Here is a 26,558-nt window from a genome sequence, read left to right on the forward strand (position 1 = left end):
ATAAATAAAATAAAAGCGAAGCCGTGAGAGTGGCGGCCGCAGACAGCTTTCTCTCCCCCCGCCCGGCCCCAAATGCTTTAATTTCCCCTCAAACGCGGCCTGTCTGGACGGAGGAACCGAGGCGCTCGCTCGCTCGGCCGTCCGGAGACGGAGAGCGCGTGAGGTAAACCCTGGCCAGGCCCGGGAAAAGCCACGTCGCTGAGGCGGCGGGCCTGGGAAGATGGGCCGCGTAAGCGCTTCTCGTAGTCGCGGCCGCTTCAGGGCGCTCGCCTGGGTGTGCAGCGAGGATTTGAGGCCGAGCTCCGGGGCAGCAGCAAGGCCGAAGCGGCCCCGGAGGCCTTGCCTGACGCCACACCCAGCCCGCTTCCCTTAGCGCGGGAAGCCAGAGGCGACTAGGCCTCGGGCAGCAGCGTTTTCTTGGGCCTCCTCGCTGGGGGAGAGGCCGGCTTGGGGGCCTCAGCCCAGCGTGACCGGGGAAACCTAGCCAAATGGGCGGGGTTTTAATTTCAATAATAAGAATATCAGCACCTTCGCCGGAGGAAGGAGGCGGAAGCGAGAGGCGGAATAAGAGACGCCCTCGTCCCCTCAAGATCCTTGAGGACACCTCGCTCTCCCAAACGATTCCCATCCGCATTTTATGCTTCCCCATAAATCTCCCCGCCTCTTCTCTCCGGTAGGAGCTGCTCTCCTCGGCCGCCTCCAAATACCTCCAGGCTCCAAAAATAAATCTCATTTCCCCTCACTTCCTCCTCCTTTCGTCCCCGATCCCTTGCATGGGCTTCTGCTTTTCCTCCTTCCGAGATCCAGGGATCCTTAGGACCCCCTGCGGATCTGTTCCAGTTCTCTCGCTCTTTTCCAGCCATCCCAGTACTGCTTTCCCAGTATCCCGCTTTCATTCATTCATCCATCCATCCATCCTGCAAACTCCCAAACATGTCGGCGGATTCTTCCTTGGCTCTTCCGCAGCACGAGATCTCCTAGCCCGATCGCCGCCGCCTTCCTTTTTCGCTCCTCCCGGCCAGATCTTCGCCATCCTCCCGCCCCCGGGCCCCACTTTTCCCTCCCACTGCCCGGGCGGGAAAGGGGAGGGATCCGCCGCTGCCCTCCGGGGGGGGGGGGAAATAGAGGAAAGCGGCTCTTTAAAAGCGGGGCGGCGCCGGCGCCTGGGATCCACTCGCCTGCTCGATCCCTGCCTAGCCGCATCCGCTCCTGCTCCGTCCAGCTGCGGCACAGCCTCCTTCGCCTCCTGCCCATCCAAAGCAACGGGACGGCGGATCGCTGTATGTATTCCCTTCCCTCTTTGAAATGTTTGCGGACTTTCTCCTCTTCCCCACCCTCGCTTTTCCGGGGTTGCTTTCCCCCACTTACACAGGATGAAACCCTTTCACCAAAGCCTTTTTCTTACCGGACAAAGGGATCGTTTGATTTTGCAGGAGGTTTAAGGGTGTGTATTGCCTTGGTTTCCGTGTATATTTCGCCTTTCGTTGATGTTAAATTTAATGGCTTTCCCTGGGAGCTTGCTGTTTAATCTAAGGCATGCCAGAGATACTCCCTTTTCAGAAGAAGACTAAGGCTGCCTTTGTCAGGGCGTTTGAATGACTCTTGTGAGGGTTTTTTTTTCCCAACCGCTTTGCAATGCTGCTTCCTCTATCGGTGTGTGGTATCCCTACGTGTACACACGCAGGAATTTAAGACTCCAAATAACTTGAGACTTCAGTTCTTCTGAAAGCAGTTATTTCATAATTGCTCTGAAATGCTCTCACTGTCTCCTTACAGATAATTGCATTTAGATCTAGTGAGTCCGTTTTGGGGGTTTGTTTAAAATGGGGCTACTCTTTAGAAGTATTCGAGAATAATTTGTTTTGCACAAAGATCACTCCACAAGTCTGTGATCTGTATAAATTGATTTGGAATAACTACCACACCCACTTAATACTCTGTGCAGATTTAGTCTTCTGGAAGTCAATCAGGAGGCAATTTATATGTTGCCATTACTAATTTTTAACAACACATCCCATTTTACTATACTCATTACTGAAGTGTTCTTACTATAAATATTTACTTACATATGTATCCCACCTTTTCTCAAAGCTTCTCAGAACTGTACATGGAAGTTGCCGTGTTTTATCCTTAAAACACGCTTACCCTGTTAAGCGAATTTGGCTGAGAGTGACTGACCTAGTGGACTTTGTGACTAGGCAAGCATTTGAAGCCAGGTTTCTCTAATCCAGCACTCTTACTAACTCAAGTTCATATTGTAGCAAATGCTTAAATAATTATAGTGGCTCCTGTTCTATTTCTGGGCCCAGAATATTGGTGCCAGTGTTACCTTCAGACTGAGGCCTTTGCGGTTTGGGACTGAGCTCCCTCTGGTACCAGAAAAGACATCTGCCTCCATATCATCCTGCCCTTTATGTTCAGATATTCTGCCTTCCTCCAGGTATCCCCCCCCACATATTCAAGACAAGGGCTTCTCAGTGGTGGCACCAGACCTATGGAAGGCCCTTCCGAGAGAGGGGCACTAGAATGTGCCTGCTGGCTTTTGGCACCATTGAGGAATTTTGGACTGAGAGAGCAGCATTCCACTAGCATAGCAGTGAGATATCTTGTCCCTATAATTGGTATAGGATTGCTCTGCCCATGTTATTTTGTTATATAGAGTTAGCTCACTAGTTGGGCTCAGCCTCCCTTGCAATATAGGGAATAATAATTGACTTATCTTGAGATTGCTATAATGATTACAGCTAGACAACACATGTGAAATGCTTTGAACTCTTGAAATAATTATGCAAATGTTATTAGATAGATCCATAAAATATTAGCCATCATTGTTAGTATGGGCATTCCATACTTTTGAAGCTGCATTCTCATGATTGGATACAGAGGTAAAAAAGATAGAAGATTGTTCTTTTTACTGACGACATGTTTTCAACGGGTCTTTCACCTGAACATATGTTAGCATGCACGCGCGCGCACACACACACACATATACAAATACCTTCTTCTGGTAGCATGAATAATTTGATCAACATAAGAATATAATATAAGAGCTGGATCAAATGTAAGACCAGCATCCTGTTCTCACATTGAATGACCAGATGTCCATGGAAAATCTGCAAATAGGACTTGATTGCAGCAGCCGTCCCCCCCCCCACTTGTGATTCACAGTACAGTGGTACCTTGGTTCCCAAACTCAATCTGTTCTGGAAGTCCATTCAACTTCCAAAACGTTCGCAAACCAAGGCGAACTTCTGATTGGCCCTGGAAACAATGCCAACAGCTGAAAAGGACATTTGGCTTCCAAAAAAGTTCGCAAACCGGAACACTCACTTCCAGGTTTGTGACATTCAAGAGCCGATTTGTTTGTGAGCCAAGCCATTCAGGAACCAAGGTACCACTGTAATGGTATTCAGAGGCATCTGGTCTCTGATCCTTGAGGTAGTACATGGCCATCATGACTAGCAGCCATGATCTAGAAGAGGATAGTACTGTCATCCCTATCTTGCATGAAAAGGAGTTGAAGTGGTCTGCAGGAAGAAAACTAGAGCTGATGGAATTTCATTGGGGTAGATATGCTAAACCAAATTTTTTAGCCAGCAGTGGCGAAAAGCCTCTTGGTTTTAATGGAAGATGCATCTAGCTTGACTTGTAACTTCTGCCTATGCAAAATTGTGATAGACAAAGTATGGAAGCTGGGAGAGAAAGCCAATCAAACCAGCCCCAAAACAAATTGCCTGAAGAAGGAAAACTGAGAAATGTTGTAATTTGAACGGTTTGGGGCAGCTTCTGAGAAGCTAAGCCACAAGCAAGCACAAGGCAAACCAGTTCTTGAAATCCTCACATATTCAGTTGAGTGTCTCTTGCACAACAGACCCCTTTCCTCATTCCATCCAAGTTCAATGATTCATTTTCCTCTGCTGGGGAGGGAAAAGATCCTATTTCAGAGAGGCTTGTGTGTTTGCCAGTAGCTAATAACACTAATAACGGTTGGCCTTAAAAACTTTTACTTCTATTTTCCTTAAGAAAACTCAGTATCTCTCCTATGTCAATTTGCCTTCATCCACACAGTGCTTCATACGGTGCCTGAGATTCTGTTCTGTTCTTTTATTTTATTTATTGCATTTATATCCCGCCTTTCCCCCCAAGAAGTTCAACAGTGTACATGGTTCCCTCACCTTCATTTAATCCCCACAACAGCCTTATGAGGTAGGTTAGGCTGAGAGGTGGGTCACACAGTGAACTTCATGGCTAAGTGTGGAGTTGAACCCTGATGTCTTGGGTGGTAGTCTGACACTCAACCACACTGGCTCTTTTTATTTCTCTCTGTATGCCTGAAGAGCAACAATAACCCGTCACTTCTTGAGAAAGGGGTTGAATGCTACTGTAATGTTCGGACCCTTTCTCCATACTCTTATCTTGAGCTGCCCATGTAAGCCTGCCTGGAATTCTTCTGACATTCCCCTTGCAAGGTTTGTAACTCAGTCATCCTCCAGCAAGGCCTCTTGGGAGCATCAGCTGGTAATCCTGTTTTGTGGCTACAATGCAGCTTTTGAATTTTTCTGTGAATATAGGCCCTTCACTCTAGCTACTGGAGAAGCCTACAATGTTTATCCAGGGGAGGAGGACTCGCAATGTACCATACTGTGGCTCTTTGCAAAGGCTGGTTCTCATCTAACAGGCCTGCATTTTTTAAAAAACCACTTGGTTAGCAAGAGACACAACCTCATTTGTGCCTCTCTTCCTCCTACCAGTTATACGCCTGCCAGATCTCTCTTAATTCTGAAAACTCTTTTGCTCAGTGATTGTGTCCAGGAGAGATGTTGGGATTCTGGGAGAGGGAAGAGGGTTAATATTGTGCCAGAGGGGCCTCTCAGCACTTTGCATAGATGCCTACCTGTGCGTAGGTTTGGATTGCACAAATTCGGAGCCTACACACCTTGCACAAAGGTAAGAATAGAAATGTGATGACCAACACATGAATGTTGGGTGTGCTGGAGAGGCAGGGTCAGTTGGCATGATTGTGATACCCCACTTTTATAGGGAAAACCAGCATTTGCAAGGACCACTGAGTCAGAGACCAATGGTGCATTCAGACCGATCAGAATACTGACTGAGGACCACATGGGCAATTGCCATAGTGTTGCCTTGTTTCCCTGGCTGGGTAAGGGACAGTTTTATGACAGCTTGGCGCCTTCATGCTCCTAGTTTACCATAAGAAAAAGATTAGGAGAGCAGTGTGCACAGAACTCTGTAGCTGCCATAGTGCAAGACTCGATTTCCCCAACAGGGAAACATACAGTGCTCTTACAGCTGCGGGGTAGAGAAGCAGTATTTGTGAGCTATGTGGGTGAGGTAACCCCCACAATTACTTGCTTGTGAAGCTGTTTAACGCTTTTCTACACGGGAGACACTTGTGTTTTCACTTGGCCTTGCTAGAAAAATGTTGCTGTCTTCATAATGATTCACAGATGTTGTTAAATGTCTTGCTGAGTTGGCGTAAGCTGGGCTTTAAAACGCTTCCAAATGGAGACGGAGAATGTTTTATGCCATATTTACTGTGAATAAGTAGGAGCACTTAAGTATCCGAAAATGTTCCTTTTTAAATTTGTGCGCAATATAAGAATGTGACTGGGTTTTAGTATTCACTGTAGTTTTAAACTGAACATTACCCACTTTTTTCTTCTTTCTCACCAGAACAATCATGTTTGAAATTAAGAAAATCTGCTGCATTGGTGCTGGTTATGTAGGTGGACCAACGTGTTCTGTCATTGCACATATGTGTCCAAAAATTAAGGTCACTGTTGTTGATGTCAATGAAGCTAGAATCAATGCATGGAATTCCGATACACTTCCAATTTATGAGGTAACTGGATTTTAATAATGCAGTTTTCCATTCTTACCTTACTATACTTGTCATGTCACATATCTTTTCTGGGCTGTATCTCATTGTTAGATGCCTCCCCAAATGTGTGCTTCCTTTACTTTTTTTGGGGGGGGGGCTATTGTTATTTTTTAATGCTATTGTCATTTTTAGCATGTGTATCCTACTCTTCCTCCAAGGAGTTCAGGGTGGCAAAAGACAGGGACATCCCATTTTACCTTCACAACAGTCAAATGAACTGGGTAGAATGGAACAATAGTGGCTGACCCATGGCCACTTAGTGAACTTCATGATGGAAGGGGAATTTAATAGTAATATAATAGCAAAAGATGCTTTTGAATTATGGTGCTGGAGGAGAATCTTGAGAGTCCCATGGACTGCAAGAAGATCAAACCTATTCATCCTTAAGGAAATCAGCCCTGAGTGCTCACTGGAAGGACAGATCCTGAAGCTGAGGCTCCAATATTTTGGCCACCTCATGAGAAGAGAAGATTCCCTGGAAAAGACCCTGATGTTGGGAAAGATTGAGGGCACAAGGAGAAGGGGACGACAAAGGCCGAGATGGTTGGATAGTGTTCTCCAAGCTACCAGCATGAGTTTGACCAAACTGCGGGAGGCAGTGGAAGACAGGAGTGCCTGGCGTGCTCTGGTCCATGGGGTCACGAAGAGTGGGACACGACTAAACAACAACAATAGCAAAAGAGGAGGGCTTGACAATGGCCAAGCAGTGAGTCATAGGCAACACTTCCAAGAGCTTGAAATCATTTGTGCCTCTTTAAAGAGGTGCTTAACTTTGCGCTAGGAAACGGAGCACAACCAGCAACATATCACAGGATGAGTGTGGACTGCTCTCTTTTAGTTGCACAACTAGCAGGAGGGAAACATAATTAAAACTGCAGGTGTGGACGCAGACCTGGAATTCAAAGGAAAAACACTTTTTTATGTGTAATTCATATAACACATCCACGTCATTTAAAGGGTTGAGTTCCTTGATGTGGCTTAGCTCCCCGAGCCAGAAAAGTAGCCATGTTTGTTTGTAGAAGGAACAAGAGACACTCAATCCTTTTCACTCTATGAGGCACAAAATTGATTTGAATGTTAATGGCTGAAAGTTGTTCCAAGTTTACAGGATTCTGCTTCAGGACAGGGCATTAGATCTGGTTATTTTCAGGCTTCCCTAAAGAACATAACATTTTACGAAAGATTATTCTTTTGCTAATTAGGGCCTGGGTTTGCCATTTGGTTATTTAAAATGAACATGCATTGCACATCCAGGAATTGCACAATTCTGTGAAGAGTCAGCACGTTATTTCTGACTGTAGAGCGGTGATTCAATTTTATCTACCTCACAAATGGTTTATTAATGGGAAACATGTCTGTTTCAAGACATGGGGAAGTGGTTGCCACTGACATCAGAGCAGTGGTTAATGCTGTTTTAGGGTACACTAGCAGAAGCACAGCCATGTTTTTCAATAGAACATTGAATTATTGTTTCTGTTTAGAAAATTGCCGCAAATTGTGGCACAGAATTACACTAAATGACATGTTATTTTTAGTCAGTCTTCAAAAAGGGATGGGGCACTTAGAATTTTAGTTCCTTAAAATTATTGAGATTTAAAGTGCTTCCTTATTTTTTGAATAGATGGCCTGATAGGGTTGCTATCAAGGTTGTTGAGCTTTTTAAAGGAAACTCTTGACATTGTTGAGTTTCTTTTTACAAAAACTTACCTAAAATCTAGGACAAAGCACCACCTTTGAAATCCCAGGGAAAACCAGACCTATGGCAGCCCTATGACCTGAATATGTTACTCTTAAAACAGCTGCTGGGGTTTATAGTTCAGGTTGCATCAAGGGTAAATAATGGCAAGTGGCCTTTGTTAAAGCCCTGTTTCTCTGAATGAGTTAAATTTTAATCCAGAGTATAAAGTATATATACTGAGATGGATCAGTGGGAACTGGGTATGCTTCTTAATGTAGGTGAAAACACTACTTTGCATGATATGTTGAAAATTGTAGCCAGTGTTGTCTTAGAAAAAGCACGCCTGTGCTGATAAATTGCTTACAAAAGGTGCATTAAAAATGTTCTATAAATGAATTAGGTAATTGCTGCTCCAGCCTGACCTTGACAGTGACAAGCTCCCAAATTCAGATCCAGATCCCCGCTGTTTTCAGAACTAACCTGATGACCAGGCAAGGACATTTCCACCAGGCCTGACCAATCCATAGTCTTCATACTGTTTGCCAATCACAATAGCTGATGTTGCACACTCATATTCCTTTCTATGCCTGAAAAAGGTATGTGCAGGTCTTGCTAATTCCCTGACTTTCTTAGTTCAAGCTCTAAAGTTCCTGACTATCAAATAGCTATTGCATGAACAGGGAACCTCAAGGGCCTTAGGTGAGCTTATTACAGAGGTGGTTTTAGTGTAGCCCGACCAGTGTGGCTCATGAAAAGCAGAGAGTAAATTTTAGCGTTGCACAGGGCGCTGCTGAAATTTGAGAGCCCAAAGTCCGCTTAGAATCCCTGTCTATTTACAGCTGAGGAAGAAAAATATCAGGCAAAGGTGTTGGATTTGAACAAGGGGAAATCTGAATTAAAATAATTACCCACACAGAAATAATTGCCCACACAGAAATCTCACTGGGTAATGCTAGACCAGTTACTATCTTCAGGTTAACCTACCTCATAAGATTATTGTGAAAATATAACCATACCCTCCAAAATTTATCCAATAAAAACAGGGATGTCCTATGCAATAAGAATAATTTTATTATTTATACCCCACCCAACCACCCTGGACAGCTTCCAATATATATAAAAACATAATAAAACATTTAAACATTTTAAAAATAGAGTGGGAGAGGAGGTTCTTCTAGGATCAAGTTTGACCAGTTTCAGGCCTTAAGCAGTGAAAACTATTAATGCTTTTGTTATCCACTTTGCAATATATGTCACCTAATGCCTTCAGTTGTAAAATATTTTTTAAGCCAAACTACTTGCACTGATGATTTATTGTGCTGAAGTGTGGAGATTGCAAATGTCAATAAGTAACAGTAAAAAGAATGTTCAGAAATACTATTTGAGGTCCTTTATAGAACATTGTAAAAATCAGGTATGTGTGTGGTGCTTTTAGGGTTGCAGCCGATGCTAGTCCTACTCAGAGTAGATCCTGTAAAATTAATAGAACTAAGTTGGATACAATCTGGTATTCCTTACTGGCCAAAAAAATAAACCCCTCTGTTATTTGGAACAGATGTCCGTTAACGTTGGTATGACTTGGGCAAAAAAAGAGAAAAGGTGTACTTCTTTAAGACATGGAATAACTATGGATGCATTGAGGAATGGCTTTTTTTGCAGAAAGAAAATTGGCAAGTAAAGTCAGGATTGAAGAGTTAGCTGTGCAGAAAGATCAGGAACATATCCGTATTATGAGATTCTCTTAATGAAGTTGTCTCAATAGACTCACACATGTTAGCCACATTTGTAGCCTTCAAGAAGTTCAAAGTCTTATCCATTATCTGTTATGCCTCTTCTAGATGGAACCCCTGATATAGAAAGACTGTGAAAAGGGGTTTGTTAGTAAAAGTATTAGGAATAAATTTACTACACAAAATTTTATTTTATTTAGCAGAATTGCTATGCCTCTTAATTTTAAATGTCAGGCATTTACAAAAATGATGGGTAGGTTTTCGGGGACCATCATTTTTAACAGCTGAAAGACCAGCTCATTATCGGATGATTTTATTGTTGGGTTTTTTTCCATCTACAAACATCATAGCTAGTTTTGTACTTTAATTTGCATATTGTACGTTATTCAGCTGCATTGCAAGGCTAAAATTCCATTCAATTTTTGCAGTGACCAGCAATGGTGTCAATGAATGAGAGAGAGAGAGAGAGATTGTGATTGGGCTTGCACAGAATACTAAACCATGTTTTAGGGCTGCATGTACAAATTTATTCAAGCCCATCAGAGCTTCTGGCTTGAGCAGTCACCTCTCCTCCTCCCACAGAGGCTGGGAGGAACAATGAGCCCAGGATTCAGTTTTGGTTTCCCTGATTCTTGACATTTTAATCTGCAGGCCAGAAATCCTGGTTTATGATAAACTCCAGTTAATTGGAAAACAAACTGACTTCACACCATGGTTCTGAAGTGGGCTTCTTTATCAAACTAGAGTTCATTTTGAACAATGATTCCTGGTTTGTACATGATCACAAGCCAAGTGTTAGAACAAAATATCTCGATCAAAGGGGTTGGGGGTTTCTTATGGGGAATGCATGCTGCTTGTTCAGGTATAAAGCACATTTTAACCCTTAAATAACTTGCCAATATTTTTCCAGCCAGGGCTAAAAGAAGTGGTAGAATCCTGCAGAGGAAAGAATCTCTTTTTTTCTACCAGCATTGATGATGCCATCAGAGATGCTGATCTTGTGTTTATTTCTGTAAGTAATTACTTTCCTCCTTGAATAATGCTAGGGGCAGGAATTTTGGGAAGTGGGAGAAAACAGAGCCTCTTTCTCCATCTGTCTCAATCAGCTACTCTCAGCTGGCTGGTTCATACAGTGGTGCCTTGCAAGACGAAAAGAATCCGTTCCGCGAGTCTCTTCGTCTTGCGGTTTTTTCGTCTTGCGAAGCAAGCCCATTAGCGGCTTAGCGGATTAGCGCTATTAGCGGCTTAGCGGATCAGCTGATAAGCAGTTTAGCGGATCAGCTGTGCAGCGGCTTAGCGGATCAACTGATAAGCGGCTTAGCGGATCAGCTGATAAGCGGCTTAGCGGCTTAGAAAAAGGGGGGGGGGAGGGAAAAAAACCCGCAGGAACTCACAAGACATTTTCATCTTGCGAAGCAAGCCCATAGGAAATTCGTTTTGCAAAGCACCTCCAAAACGGAAAACCCTTTCGTCTAGTGGGTTTTCCGCTTTGCGAGGCATTCGTCTTGCGGAGCACCACTGTATTAGGGAGGGAGTGGTTTGCACAGATATACAAAAACCTTTCTGCCCTTTTTTGTGAGTTCCACAAGCACAAATATAAGTAGCAGCAGCACTGACAATTTTGTGTGGTGCCTGCAGATTTAAATGGTAGAATAATTTTGCTTTCAGATAGGAGTTCTTCCTCACCTTACCTGAAAATATAAAAGCTTGAATCTGGGACTTTTTGTGTAGAAAACATGTACTGTACTCCGTCACTGAGTCATAGCCCATCCCATAAAAAGTGTTGGGGGTGAGGAGAGAACGCCCCCGACTGGACTTTGAAAAATGAATTGCAGATCTCATCTTGTTAACAGTATGTTCTAGATAATTAACAAATTGGAAATCAATGTTCAGAATTCTTTTGTGTGTTGGGATTCACACAATTCAGCTGCTGAAATGCACTCCTTTTCCTAATTTAGAGAAAACGAATCAAAGGGTATGGAGAAGCAAAAAGCAATTTTGCCTCCAGAATAAAGATTTCAGAGCACTAAAGTTGAAGAGATGCCATGAATGGCCTTTTCATAAATTGGGCATGAGTTTAGGGATGCTTCTTTAGTAGCTGTGTTGTGATAGATGGCTCTGTTAGCTCTTTCATTCACTGTGCCAGCCAGCAGCTGGATGAACAAATGGAAACAGAAATCTCTCTATGTTGGAATGAATTATATCGGCACTTCTTTTTTTGGATGCAGCCATTCACATAACGAGGATGCAAGTTGTACCGAGGCCTGTTTTAAACTACTTTTTCTGTGAAGCCTCCTCCCATTCCCCAAACCTGGAAAGGGTTTTCTTCATTCAATAAATTAGGGTGCATGCACGCTGTGTGACTATATGTGTTTCTGTGTTTCTTTGGGAGAGGTAGTCTGTTTCAAGAGAGAAAAAAGAACAGCAGAGTCCTTTGATTGCAGCTTAATAAATAGGCTGAATCCCTGCCTGATGTTATTCCTCAAACACCAACTGAGATTGTAGGCTTGAAGGCAAATACACCACTGTAGTACCTAACATCTGGACTTTAATGTAAATTTGGTTTCCTTAGTTAGCCAAAGTTGAATGAGAATTTTACATTAATATGACAGTCAAGAAATGGGATATCAACGTTTTTTCAACCTCCTAAATAAATGTCCCTTGCTTATACCTGCAACCAGGTTAATACCCCAACAAAGACCTATGGCATGGGAAAAGGTCGGGCAGCAGATCTGAAATACATTGAGGCATGTGCGAGACGGATTGTGCAGAACTCAAACGGATACAAAATTGTGACTGAGAAAAGCACCGTCCCTGTCCGTGCTGCGGAAAGCATTCGTCGTATATTTGATGCCAACACGAAACCTGACTTAAATTTGCAGGTAAAATAACCATTTTGAATTGAGTGCATTTTGATCTCTCTTTTAATTCATTTGGGGTTGGACTAGATAACCCTAGGGGTGTCCCTTCCAACTTTATCATTCTGTGATTCAGTCTTTGGTCTTTGTGTGCAGGTTCTGTCTAACCCAGAATTCCTAGCTGAAGGCACAGCAATCAAAGACCTGAAGAATCCAGACCGTGTGCTGATTGGTGGAGATGAGACGACCGAGGGTCAGAAAGCAGTTCGCGCTCTGTGTGCTGTCTATGAGCAGTGGGTGCCCAAAGAGAAAATCCTTACCACCAACACTTGGTCATCTGAACTTTCCAAACTGGTTGGTATCCTTCGAAATTCTGACAAAGTAGAGAAAGTATGACGTATCGGCTTAGATCTTTGGTTAGCCTCTGAAAAGCGATGTTATAAAATATCAGAGAAGAAGCAAGTTTCATCTGTCTGTTTCCACAAAAAGGCTTTTGAACTGCACCACTGATTCATGCTCCCAAGGCATCATACAAAGGTTGATGGCATCTGGGCAAATATTTACATGGTGTGATTGTCTGTAGCATGTTGATCCCAAGTCCTCAGCTGCTTTATCCAAGACTGTGTGGCCCATTGGTCAGATCAGGGTAGCTAAGTCAGTGGCAGCCAGAGGCTCCCTAGGCCTGCCCAGGTCCTCGTTGTAGCAGAGTAGCCCATGTGAATAAGCCTTGAAACTGCTGCCTTGGCTTGGGAACACCCACTGCTATTTACAGTTAAACCTCGGTTCCTGAACGCCTCCATTTTGGAATGTTTCGGCTTCTGAACGCCAAAACCCCGGAAGTAACTGCTCCGGTTTTCAAATGATTTTCAGAAGCCGAACATGCTACACAGCTTCAGTTTTGAGTTTCCCTATTGCATTGAGGCTTCCGCTTTCAGTTTGCGGTTTGTCAAATGTTTCAGAAATCGAACGATCTTCCAGAACGGATTACATTCGACAACCGAGGTTTGACTGTACCTTAAAGTTGATTTTGCTGATTGAGCACAAACTACCTGCCTTCATCAGAAGAATTTTGCAACAAGCCCTATTTCATTTTGGTGGGCTTAGACAGTGTCTATTAGAAAACCTAAAGCAAATTAAATCCAACACCAGGTGGGTTTATAAAGGAAGAGATCTGAAACAAGTGGCCTGTCACTGGCTCTTGTGGCTTTAGAAGTAAACTTGGCAATCAGTCTCTCAGGATACTTATTTCTTTGTCCAGTGCCAAGTTACACTATCAGGTAATATGATACGACATATGTGCCTCTGGTATTGGGGAATTGTGTGGGTGACTGTGGTTCTGATAAAGTTATTATGCTCCTATAAAGTAGCTATGTTCTAACATAGATGTAATATAATAAATAGCTTTGCTAACAAAGAGCTATGGATTTTCTAGGACCCACTTTCTAACATTCTGTTCCCATAATAGATGTATTGTCATACTTAATCTGTCGTCCGCCATTCATTTCAGCAGAAAGGAACATTCTGAGGTTGTTTTCTTGTTTCTTTTTCATCTCCAGGCAGCTAATGCTTTCCTCGCCCAGAGAATCAGCAGTATCAACTCCATAAGTGCTCTTTGCGAGGCAACAGGTGCGGATGTTGAAGAAGTTGCAAGAGCCATTGGAATGGACCAAAGGATTGGAAGTAAATTTCTGAAAGCCAGTGTTGGTAAATGCTCTCTCTCTCTTTCTTTCTGTCTTGGTTGTGACTTTTGGCAATATGGCGTTTAGACAACAGGCCTTTCTAAGCATGAGTTTTGTGGCATTCTTAATTCTGGTGTTCAACCCAGATTTTTCTCAATAACAGTTGCCAATTTTTTTTTTTACATTTTCCAAATGTGTAATTCATTTTTTGGACTTTAGCTACAGAATCCTGCTTATTTTAACAGGACATAGAATGTTCTCAGGAGAGAAACTTCTTAAGCATATTCATTTATTTGGAAGGCTCTTAAAACTGGTCAGCATTGATCCTGAAGCAAATAAGTTTTTTAGTTAGCTATCACTGGATATAAAGATACCCATCAGGTGTTTTTAACATTGCAAACACCTGGGAATAAGCTCTATTGAACTCTTTAGGGGTATGCATCTCATTAAATGTACCTAGGATCAGAGTGCACAAAGAGAAATCATACAGGTGGAGTAATGAGGTTCCTCCTCCCCCATACAGGATTTGGTGGGAGCTGTTTTCAAAAAGATGTTCTGAATTTGGTTTATCTCTGTGAGGCTCTGAACTTGTCAGAAGTTGCTCGTTACTGGCAACAGGTAAGAATGTTTGCAGTGGAAATTAAATCTCTTAATAATTAATATAATTATTCTCCTACCTTGTTAGCAAGAGTTTTGTTACAACTGAGAATAGCATCTATTTTCACATCACTAATACTTTTATTAATACCCCTTTTGCTGCTTTTCAGGACCAAATTATTAATCACTTTTGAGTTCCGATTGGGAAGAAAAACTACTTTCAAATATAGCAACATTTTCATTCATTTATATAGCTTTGGGATTGAGTGACAGTCTTACATCAAATACATTGCTTGGAAATAAGTCCTATTGAACCCAACAGGGCACTGCACAGTAAGGACCTGGATGAGCTCTTTGGGAATATTGGACCAGTCTTTTAGGCAGGAAGGAAACTACCCAGGGGAAGCAAGTAGCTGGAGTGCCCATAGAGAATTTGTGGATTTGGCAATGGGTTCTATAATTCTATAAAGTAAAAATCCAGAGTTACAAAGTTCAGGGTTAGCAGGGAGAAGGAGAAGCCAGTATACAACAGAATCTGCACCAGCAATTGCTTAGGGTGAAGCTGACAACCTAATCAGTCTGCCTCACCCAACTACAAAAGTAGTCCCGGAAATCGATCTCACAAAATGTGCCTAGTTCTGATTCTTTCTGAAAGTCAGACTGCCCAGAGGGTAGGATATAGGCCACTAGTGATCCATTTTTTTCCACTTGCAGAAATTGGTAGGGAGGAGGAAGCTAGGGCCCCAGGAAATTTGACCTCTTGTTGTGGAATGGGCCTCTGGCACTGGGGAGGAAGCAGATTTCTACAACCAAAGGTCCTACAGGCTTGAAATAATCACAAGATTGGCTTTTTCTCCTATTGGGTTCAGAAATTAACTAGCCTCATTGTCCTTTTCATTGTTATTTTTTAAGAGCATGGGTTGGATCCAGACTGTTAGTTGAACTTAAGTCACATTGAAATCAGCGACACAGGTTAGTCATGATTTAACTGCTCTCATTCAAATCTATAGGACATAAGTGCAACTAACTGAAGACTAGATCCAGCCTCCTGCTTCTAAGCCATGTTGTAGAGAAACATTTGAAAATGCTGAGTGATGAAGAGTGGGAGTTTGGTGGATCCCCATCATGGCCCTCTGTGATCAAATCAGAATAGCTGCTTTGCTGCCGTGATATTGCTCCTTACTTTAAAATAGCCATTTTAGACCAAATATGACTAGGAAGAATATGTACATTAATGCAGAATAAGCACATGTGTACATGTAATTGATCTGCATGCATTTTCTTTATCCTTTGGCATTTGAGATCCTGCACACTCCTTTTATCAAGCGCAGACTCATGGAAATTACTACTAACATTGCATTACCATTGATATAGATTCAGGTAGGTAGCCGTATTGGTCTGACGCAGTCGAAATATAACTGAAGAAGTGTCCATGCACACGAAAGCTTATACCAGCAACAAACTTAGTTGCTCTAAGTTGCTACTGGACAATTTTTTAATATCTTACCATTGATATGGCTCTCTGCATCCAATCCAATTGCAGGTGATCGATATGAACGACTATCAGAGGAGAAGATTTGCTTCTCGGATCATTGACAGCTTATTTAACACTGTCACCGACAAGAAGATTGCTATTTTGGGATTTGCATTCAAGAAAGACACCGGAGACACAAGGTAACACAAAGTGAGCTCAAGCCGCAGTTGAAAAATTTACCCGTTCTCTGAGCTGCTTCATGCCATGAGCCAAAACAGACCCAACCTGCGTTCAGAGGAAAACAGGACACTGTTCCCAAAATAAATGCCAAAGATTGTACCCTTAGGTGTTGCACTGATATAAAGCTTCCATCAGCAGAGTGAAGAGGGGAGCTGTTTTCAGCACATTCCCTAAATTTGCTCCAGAAAAAAGCCCTTGAGGAAGATGTGGGTGAGTGGGTGTGCTCAGGGGGCTGTTGGAGGGAGGGGAAACTGCTGGAGACAGCTGCTTTCCATTCTGCTGCCAGAAGTCTTTTTTTCCCCCTCCCAGTGGAGCAACACTGTTTCATACAACCTCAATAACTTGTTTATTATTGAAGCATTATTGCCCATCTTTCTATTCAAAAGGCTCTTTGTTTTTGAATGAGGTCTCTTTAACAGTCTTGCTGCATAACCTATGGACATTCTCAGTTGCATGAACTTTAAAATCTCTTTTCCAAGCAGCAGTGTAGCTTATGGAGAGGAGAACTCCACTGGTAAAGGAATATGCCGTATGAGCCTCTGCTTCTCCCACTGATTCAGTGGAGGAGAAACCCTTGCATCTTGGGGAACTCCTCTACCAGTTCTGAAAACATTAGATGGGGCATGTGGGACTGTGCCACAATGGGGAATGGCAGTTGGCTGGGATGCTCCCATGTCCCAAGGAGAGAAGGTTGTGCTCGCCAACTTTCTCCCCCTGCCCCTGCCCCTCGATTGGTTGAGTCAGGGAATTCCCCCTCTTTCCTCCCACCTTCTGGCCCTCACTTTTGACTCTAGAGAGAGTTGTGCAGTTGGCGCATGTTGCAACAAGCTTGTGCCTTGAGACACTGGTTTCTCTGAATCTGAGTTTCTCCCTAAAGGGGGCAATTTGCAGGAAATGGTTGCTAAATTCTCACAGGCCCATTGATCTCCTGTGACCCATTTGCCTTTGGGGTTTTCTTGCAGCCACTTACCCATGCCCCCTGGGCAGTCTCCAGCCTCTTTGGCCCACCCATCAATCATCCCTGTAACCCAGAGGGATATGTTGCATAGGGATTCCCAAAAATGGGAAGAGGTTCCGACTCAAGGGGGAAATTCTGCCCTATTAAGGAGAGGGTTTTTTCTGGCCAGAATTCCAAGAACTGCACAACTAGTTCCTTGTGCCCTAGGACTTGTCTTAAACAGTAGCCCGCTCCTGCAGACACTTGTGCAAACTGCTTTTGAAACCAAGGTGACTTTTAGAAGTAATTTGTGCTATGGAATGGAGCTGGGTTGCTTTTTAAAGAAAATAACAAGATTTAAAAATCCCACTAGGTATGTCTAAGCCCTAGGTGCCCGTGAAAGTACTTTTTGCATTCTGCTCTTTGTAGGTTCTTTATTTATGGGTTCGAAATGTCATCTATAGGACTCTGAGAACTAGAAACTTTCTTGTTATAACATGGAAAAAGAAGGCTGTGATAGTTAAGAATGGGAATTCTGTGGCAGACACCAGTTTCTAGTGAACAAAAGGGTAACTTTCCTGGTTTTGAGTTCATGATACAAGCCAGGTAATTGGATAACAATATATCTGATAGGATAGATAATTTCCCTTTGACCTGTTAAATTGATGGAACTTTGTTATTTACCCAAGCTTAGTTTATTTGGAGCTCTGATTTATCTGCCCAGCAATTGTTCTTGGCTTGTGGTGAGTTCAGTGCACATTTAAAGCTGACTGTGCAGACAGATGTTCATCCAGTTGCTCAGTAGTGCAGCTTGATTGAGGTTTAGTGCTACAGACCTCACAAAAGATCAAAAACCAGTCTGATGGGGCAACGAACCATACAGTGGAAGCTTAATTGTGTGTCCAGTTGTAATGCAGTGAAAAACAGATTTTGGTCATATAAACAGGTGACATGGAAGATCAGATTTGGCGCAAGTTAAAAGGGGAGTTTAATTAAGGCTCATGTTAAGACAGTGGAATAGTATGAGACAGAGAGAGGGAGACACAGAGGAGGAGGGAGTTGTATTTTTAAAAAATGTTCTGGAGACACTGGCTCTAATATAATATAGTTTCTGTATAATCTGCAGCTAATTTGCCATCTGATAACTTCTTTTCTAGTTACCTTTGGCCTGGAGTGGCCCTTCTCTGTTTATGGCTTTAGGATTAACAGAGTAAGCCAAGGCCATGACTCAGCATTAATTCCCTGATTTTACCGTTTGAGTTGACAAAAACTCTGTTAACCACAGATTTTAAGAGGAAAAGATGGCATTTTTTTGAGACCTTTACAGTGCAGAATGGCAAGGAAAAATGTTGTGGCAAGGTGGGAAAAGCTGCTGAAAAGCTGTGTTTTGTTTCTATTCCTTGTGTTTACAGTGGTACCTCGCAAGATGAATGCCTCGTAAGACGAAAAATTCGGAAAACGAAAGAGTTTTTCGTTCTTTGAGTTGCTTCGCAAGACGGATTTCCCTATGGGCTTGCTTCGCAAGACGAAAACGTCTTGCAAGTTTATTTCCTTTGTCTTAAAACCGTGCATTCACTTCAAGGAGCAACTCATAGCACGCGGTGTGGTAGCTTTTTTTGAGGTTTTTGAAGACTTTGGTGATTTTTGAAGCTTTTCCAAAGTCCGTGCTTCGCAAGACGAAAAAACTCGCGAAACGAATTAATTTCGTCTTGCGAGGCACCACTGTATTCATTTGGTTTTGCTAGTAGCAAAACCTTACAATATAAGACTTACTCTTGCAAGATAAGACTATGACAACAAGGGACACTGTTTCCCCAGGTTTGTCCGATCATGATGATCATGCAAATGATTTGATTTCCTGGAGGCTTCAGAATACAGATATATAGTGCTAGCCTTTGTCTGTTTACTTGGAAATAAAGTTTCACTGTGTTCAAGGGGACTTACTCCTTAGTAAGTTAAGATCCTGTAGGACACCAACTACCTCCTGCCCACTTGCATTCCACAAATCACATTGCAGCTTGTAGTTACGGAATGCAACTTTCTCATGAAGCCTTCTCAGTAAAATGTTGATGGTTTGGGGTTTTTTTTTTTCCTGTAGAGAGTCCTCCAGCATCTACATCAGCAAGTATTTAATGGATGAAGGAGCGAAACTTCATATCTATGACCCTAAAGTGCTAAAGGAACAAATCATTCTAGATCTTTCTCATCCAGGTGTATCTGAAGATGATCAAGGTGAGTGGGGCTTGCTTTTTACAAGCTCCTCCAGCTCTGAGGGTATAGGCTTGTCTGTACAATAAAAACAAGCTACTCTTCTTCTTTGGCGATCACTCGTAGCCGATTGTCTTCCATGAACACAGTCTTAACAGTGAGTCTGTAAGTGACTGTGGAGGCTAATTCTGGATCCACACGTCCTTCCACAGTGGGGACATAGGTTTCTGGGCAGGAGTTGATCACGGTGAGGGTTTGCCAAGCATGCCTTCCTCCTAGCACTCTTCTCCCTTTTGTCCTGAGTTTGAGTGTCTTCAAAGTCCATGACACCTTTGGTAAAGGCTGTTTTCCAACTGGAGCGCTCACAGGCCAGTGTTTCCCAGTTATCAGTGGGAAACCCTTAAAAACAGTAGCAAAACCTAGAGCATGTTCCTCCTTCCATCTAGTGCAGGACATTTTGGAGTAAAGCTGTTTAAGAGTCAGAAGTGAAGAACACCGATGTGTGTCTTTCAAGAGGTAGTTTCGCAGGACTGAGGCATAAACTGGAAAACTCCTGTTCCTTACTGCTGACAACTCAAATGCTCAAATGGAACAGGCCTCCCATTGATAACCATAAAAGGCAAGCGAGCTGATTTGTTAGGCTGTAATTAAAGTTGAGTTTGACCAAACTGCAGGATGCAGTGGAAGACAGGAGTGCCTGGCATGCTCTGTTCCAAGGGGTCACAAAGATTCAGACATGACTAAACAACAAATTAAAGTTGTAGGTAGGCTGTGTATCTGTGGAAAGTGGGGTTGGGGCAGTTCATAGTATGGCATGTGGGGTCCAGAGAATCTCATTTTTTTGAGTTTTAAAGCATGTTTCTAGCCCTCATCACTATACAGTTGAGCTTGATAGTGTATAGGAAATATCTGATGAAATGCTGGGTGTCAGAGGAGTTGCTGAATAAGATTTTCAGCAGGAAGTGTGCTGCAGCCAAAATTCAGCCATCCTCAATGCTCAGCTTTAGTTACTGATTTATTAGTACAGAGTACACAGAGTCCTGATTATAACTGCATACTGAACTATAATTGCAGAGATCGCAAGCTATTGCCCAGTCAAAGTCCTTTATGCTTTCTAAGTGCAGAATAATCCTAGGCTGTCACTGTACTATGATTAGAAAGACAGTGTTGCTGAACTGGTGGGACAGCTGCCGTCACCAGTGTGTGCTCAGCCTGGAAAAGGAGGGGCAAAATGCACAACTAGAAAATGCTCATGGCAGGGAAACAACAGGCATGTCCCCAGTGTCCCTGGAAACTGCCAGTGCCCACCAGTCGGGGACTGTCCTACTGCCAATATCCAGATACTGCCCATACATTGGGTGGGTGGGGGTTATGAATTCTCCACAACTGATAAACACACATGCCAGCAGCGACACATAAGCATCACACAGGATCATATGACGATGCCTCCATTCCATCAGCCCCAATGGCAAAGCAGCCAACAGCCCAAGTGCTCCCAGTCCCCAGGCAGCCCTCCAGGCAGGGGTGTGGAGCTCCTATGCCTTTACCACCTTTGCTTTCAAGCCCAAAGCAGGAAGGAAGAATTACCACCGAACACCCACGTTGTTTCCTGTCCGGGATGCCTTCAGACATCACACACAGCCCTTCTGGGCCAAGAGTTCAAGACCAGCCTGTGGAATGGTTGGCAGCATATTCCATCAGTGCATCTGAAACATATCCATCACAGCAGCGAGATGAGCGCCACACACCATAGTCAAATTTGACTGGAATTAACTGTCCAGGGGTCCTTTACAGCAGCCGTGTAATTGGTTTAAATTTAATTTAAGCCATGATTTAAAACATTTTCATCCTCTCCTTCAGCCAGAAAAAGCCTCCCCAACTGGCTTACATGTGTCATTGTGGTTTGTTTTTGCCAGCAACATAGACCCTGGGCTGGCAAATCTTTGGCATAAAATGGTGTCACAAATCTCTTATTGAAATCAATTCACAGTTATAACCTCAGGGAGAATACTATGAAGATGATGTGCAGATGGCATCAAACCCTGGCAAAACTTGCCAAAATGTATAAAAACAGATCACCCATGTGTTGGAGGTGTAAAAAAGAGAAAGGGTCCTATCTACACATGTGGTGGAATTGTATAGAAATCCATGAATTCTGGAATAATATATACAATATATACATATATACGCATATATATATATACAATGAACTCAAAAAACTACTTAAACTTACTTTTAAAAAAAGACCGGAAATTTTCATCCTAAGCATGCTGCCAAAGGAACTTGGAAATTCAAAAAGACCATTGACCATGTATGGGATAACAGCTGCCAGAATATTAGTGGCAAGAAACTGGAAGAGTCCATCAATACCCAGTATAGTGGATTGGCAGAATCTAATGATAAAATACCTGCAGCTAGCAAAGATGACAGAAGGAGTTAGAGGTCAGACAAAACAGAGTGACTATAAGGAATGGAGAATATATAAAGAATACTTAGAAAATTATGGTGTAAACAGAAATCTGGCAGAATTAGACTGATCCTTGAAATTCATGAAAGGTAACAGGTATAATGAAAAATCACAAACAGGTAACTGCGGTATAATGTATATAACAGATATAGTACAATGAGAATACTTGGAAGTCTTTTTAAATGTTTGCAGCACTTTTTATTTCTAATTGTGTGAATAATCAATGTATTAACAAAATACTTAATGTTGAGGAATTCCATAATTACGTATGTTTTTTCTTTTCTTTTTTCCTTGATTTTTATACACTTGTCCTTATCTTGCGTCTTTCTTTCTTTCTTTCTTTCTTTCTTTCTTTCTTTCTTTCTTATGTTGTAAGCTTGTAATGGCAAATACTGTATGGATGTATTCATTTTAACTCAATAAAGATTGACTAAATATATATATATAATCAAATCAATTCACAGTCCTGCTGTTTCTCTCCCTCCTTCTCCTTACAGTGTCTCGACTGGTCACCATTAGCAAAGACCCGTATGAAGCCTGTGATGGAGCCCATGCCCTAGTTATCTGCACCGAGTGGGACATGTTTAAGGTAAACAGAGTGCCATTTAGCAACATTCAGAAGAACCAGAGCTAGCAACTGCCATCCCTGAAACAGTCTCTGAGTTGTTGGGTTTTTTTAATATATAGGAGCTGGATTACGAGCGAATTCACAAAAAGATGTTGAAGCCAGCGTTCATCTTTGATGGAAGAAGAGTCCTTGATGACCTTCATAATGAATTGCAGGGCATTGGCTTCCAGGTAAGTTTTCCTTTTGCCCATCCACTAATTCACAATAAAATCCTTGCATGGTTTTAGAGGGAAGCAGAGCAAGGATTTATGCAATCCCTACAACATCATGGCCTCTTTTGGTATTAATCTGAGTGTACTGAGAGTGCTGCGTATTTTCTAGGCTTTATAGAATCATACAGTTGTAAGGGACCCTGGGGGTCATCTAGACCAACCCCTGCAATGCAGGGATCTCCACTAAAGCATCCATGACAGGTAGCCATCCAACCTCCAATGAAGGAGAGTCCACCACCTTCCAAGGGAGTCCATCCACTGTCGGAACAGTTCTTACCATCAGAAAGTTATTCCTGATGTTTATTTGGAATCTCCTTTCTTGTAACTTGAAGCCATATGATAAGTCAGAACATAGAAATGATTACCCGTGTTGTTCCAGGCAGGTATTGGTTTGTAGGATGTTGGTGGGCCTGGACAGTATCTTGGGCAATACATACCTTAGGCTGCATACTGTGGTGGCGCCTTGGGCCATGCCAGAGTCCTCAGCAGCAGTGCATGACTTTTATCTGTGGAGATACCTGTGCACAAACCTTGAGTCATCCCTGGATGTAGCTAAGTTACTTGTTCTAAACCACTTAGCCTCTTGAGCTTGCTAATCAGAAGGTTGGTGGTTTGAATCCCTGCAACAGGGTGAGCTCCTGTTGCTCTGTCCCAGTTCCTGCCAACCTAGCAGTTCGAAAGCATGCCAGTGCAAGTAGATAAAGAGGTATCACTGCGGTGGGAAGGTAAACGGTGTTTCTGTGCGCTCTGACTTCTGTCACGGTGTCCCGTTGTGCCAGAAGTGGTTTAGTCATGTGGCCACATGACCCAGAAAGCTGTCTGTGGACAAACACCCAACTCCCTCGGCCTAAAAGCAAGATGAGCGCCACAACCCTATAGGCACCTTTGACTGGACTTAACCGTCTAGGGGTCCTTTACCTTACCATGAACTTGCATGCTTTTGTCCTAAAAGTTGCCAATATTCTGAGTTACTGTAAATGGGGGGGGGGCAGCTTGGCAAGCAACTGGAGAAAAAATAAAGGATGATTCAGCAGAAAGCTTTGTACTCACACCAGCCCATTCAGAGTAACAAAAAGGTTTTCGTCCAGATCAAATTGGCTAGAAACCCTGGTTATTTATCATTTATTATCTTAGTTGTTAAATTTCTATACTGCCCTTCATCCAAGGATCACATGTGCTTTGCAATATAAAAGCACAATCTGGAGCTCATTTTCCTCTCTCAGGTGTGCCTGCTTGATTTGGGGCGAACCATTGTCTGCATTAAGTAGGTCGATATGATGCGCATGGTCCTGATTTTGGGCGGGGGACTGGAGTAAATTGTCTTTAGTTCCCTCATTATACCATTGTAAGGTTCTTAATACACCTAGTGAGAATGAGAACCAGCCTAAGGCGTCCATACATCCTCCCTGTCTTTGCAACATTTATCTGGCATAGAAGGTCATAGTTGTGGAATATTCTGGTTCAGATATCTGAAGGAAAGATGTCCCTGAACTCTAGATATTGAAACCTTTCTGTAGCACTAGCAACATTCAGGATAAGGGAATTCCTACATTTTAGAAACAAGGGATCTCCTGGCTTGATTGCTGCCTTCTATATGCACTGATCAGAACCTGGTAGAAACACACAAACCTAGGCATGTTCTTAGTCTTAGCACATTAGAGATGTTGGGATGGGGTGGGGCGGAGAGGGAAGTTTATGTCTGAACTGGCCCAAGAGGACTCTGTGACTTCAGAAGGCACTTGTGAAATCATATTTTGGGTCCTAACATCATTTTGGGAACACTAGCAGTTGTATACTTTGTCTGACTTAACCTCCCTATGTTTTGTTCCCTTCAGATTGAGACAATTGGGAAGAAGGTGTCGGCAAAAAGGATTCCGTTTGCTTCTTCATGTGACATACCAAAGTTTAGCTTGCAAGATCCTCCTCTCAAGAAGCCAAGGGTATAGGTTTCAGTTGTCACAGAAGGGCTCTTCCCATGTGAGCTGTAAACCAGCATGAATTAAAACAAAAAACGGGGGGAAATGGGACACAATGGAGCCAAAGTTAAGTGCTTGTCCTTTTGATATCAATGGGACAGGTAATCATGTCCTCAAATATTTCCTTTTGAGATCAACAGGACTAAGAAGTACTTAACTCTGACTGAATCATGCTGAATATTTTCTCATAATGAAGACATTTTTTTCAATAATAGCATTGTAGCTGGGACATTTCAATCCAGAATCTGTTTTATAATCTCTATTTTTATAATACTGGAACTTTTGTCATTGAAGTGAAAAACTGTACAGTCATAGATGATTTTAGTAATTTTTATATGTATAAAAACTCAGCTTCAACCTTCCAAGACTTCCTACTCTGTGAGGTTTACAAACTGCACTTTAAAATTTTATGATGTATGTTGCAATCCAAAAGAAAAAAGGGATTTTCCCATCTTGTTTGATACGCTAATCTGTACTATGCCACGCAACATTGTTCATTTTAATTTGACTCTAGGCAGGTGTGGGCAGCTTGCTCAAGGATAGCTTTTCTTTTTACCGTATGTGAACCACGGGGCTCAATGGAAGGTCTGTTGCTCACATGAAACACCACATCTTCCTATTTTGGTGTCGGGATGGCTGCAGAGATGGTTTTCAGGATCAGAAGGCAGCCTGAAGTCAATACATTCCTTGTGGTAATGTTATAATAAAATCATTGATTGATTATTTGTTATCCTGAGACTTGCTGCCTGGGACAAGCTGCCTCATTCCTATTCTATCCTTTCAGCAGCAGGTTCTTGTCTATAAAATAACATGCCTCTATAGAACTGGCTGAAAATATGGTACTAAGCAGTATATGAATCATATGCAATATAACTTTACAAACCTGAGAGCCCTGTTAAAGAGGAATGGTCTGGATATGTGCTCTATATTTTGCTAACTGTTCTACCATTACAGCATGACTGTAACTAGCCACAAACCTGATCATCAGAAGTCATTAAAAATCTTCCAAAGGCAAGCAGGAAGATAAGCTTTTTATAACATGGAGTCTGTACTTTATTCTCTTAGGTACACAAGCATGGGCTAGTAGCTTTTACAGTCTCCGCTGAAAGTGAGAGAATAACGAAGTTTTCCCTTCCTATTGTAGCCAAAAGCTGCTTCTATTTGGTTTCAACAACTTTTGATTTCATCCAGAAATAAAGGTTAAGTGGTTTTTCCAAGTTTCTGCAGTGGCTCTGAAGTCAAATCCCTGCTACAGCTAATGCTGTCTTTACTAGAAGATCACACCAGGTCCAGTTCTCTCTAGATCATAGATTTAATTTTATTAGATCAAGGGTTCTTAAAGTGAAAGCTCTGCATGTTGGTAAAAACAGGCAGATTCCTCCTTTCCCCATTACCAGGGCATTGAGCTAGGAAGCGGAATTCCAATCAGCGCATTGTTAATGGCTCTTTAATCTATTCAACTTGCTAAAAGTCATGCAACGGCCACCTGTTTTTAATTGTTTTTTTCGGCTTCCTACATTCTTATACTTTGGGAGTGGAAGCATAGCAAAAACTCACAATCCTTCGTCTTTCCTTTGATCAACTGCAAGCGCTGCTCCCTAGAACTGCCTTTCTGGCAAAACAGTCTCCCAAACCATTTTCATTAACATATTTTTTTGCATTAAGTCCAATTTCTGGAAGGGACATCACTCATAAAGCAACCGCATATCATTCATGACTGCCGTGAAACACAATGGTTTCCCACTGCTGTTTCAACACTTGACTTAACGCTCAAGAATATTGCCAGAACAAAAAGTTCACATAGTTCCAGCAGAACAGAACCTTATGTCATATATTATAATCTGCTTACTACCTCACTGTGATTACAAAAATAAATCTTTGTCTACTCATTGGTAACAGTCTACTGTGATGCTTAGCTTTTTCCAGTATTAAGTTGGTTCTATTAAATACTTTTGGGGCAGGGGGACATTCC

The 26,558-nt window shown here is 42.5% G+C and overlaps 1 protein-coding gene and 1 long non-coding RNA gene across 3 annotated transcripts in view; both read left to right on the top strand.

Moving 5' to 3' along the window:
- LOC307223691 overlaps positions 1-26,558 on the top strand; it is an 84,223-nt gene that overhangs the window by 32,477 nt on the left and 25,188 nt on the right. The gene's annotated exons all lie outside the window — the stretch shown is intronic.
- On the top strand, positions 88-26,482 carry UGDH (UDP-glucose 6-dehydrogenase). Of its 2 annotated transcripts, none has more exons than XM_079989778.1 (12): positions 88-163; positions 5,695-5,863; positions 10,221-10,322; positions 11,992-12,192; positions 12,325-12,522; positions 13,725-13,872; positions 14,371-14,465; positions 15,988-16,118; positions 19,194-19,327; positions 22,268-22,359; positions 22,458-22,568; positions 24,446-26,482. In XM_079989778.1, the coding sequence occupies exons 2-12, from the start codon at positions 5,702-5,704 to the stop codon at positions 24,554-24,556; spliced, it is 1,485 nt and encodes a 494-aa protein (XP_079845904.1). In that variant the 5' UTR covers positions 88-163; positions 5,695-5,701; the 3' UTR covers positions 24,557-26,482. The 2 variants fall into 2 exon arrangements, with proteins under 2 accessions (XP_079845904.1, XP_079845903.1); XM_079989777.1 differs by lacking the exon at positions 88-163 and adding an exon at positions 189-1,280.

Source organism: Podarcis cretensis (assembly GCF_951804945.1).
Source record: "Podarcis cretensis genome assembly, chromosome: 9".
In the NCBI taxonomy this organism is placed as follows: domain Eukaryota; kingdom Metazoa; phylum Chordata; class Lepidosauria; order Squamata; family Lacertidae; genus Podarcis; species Podarcis cretensis.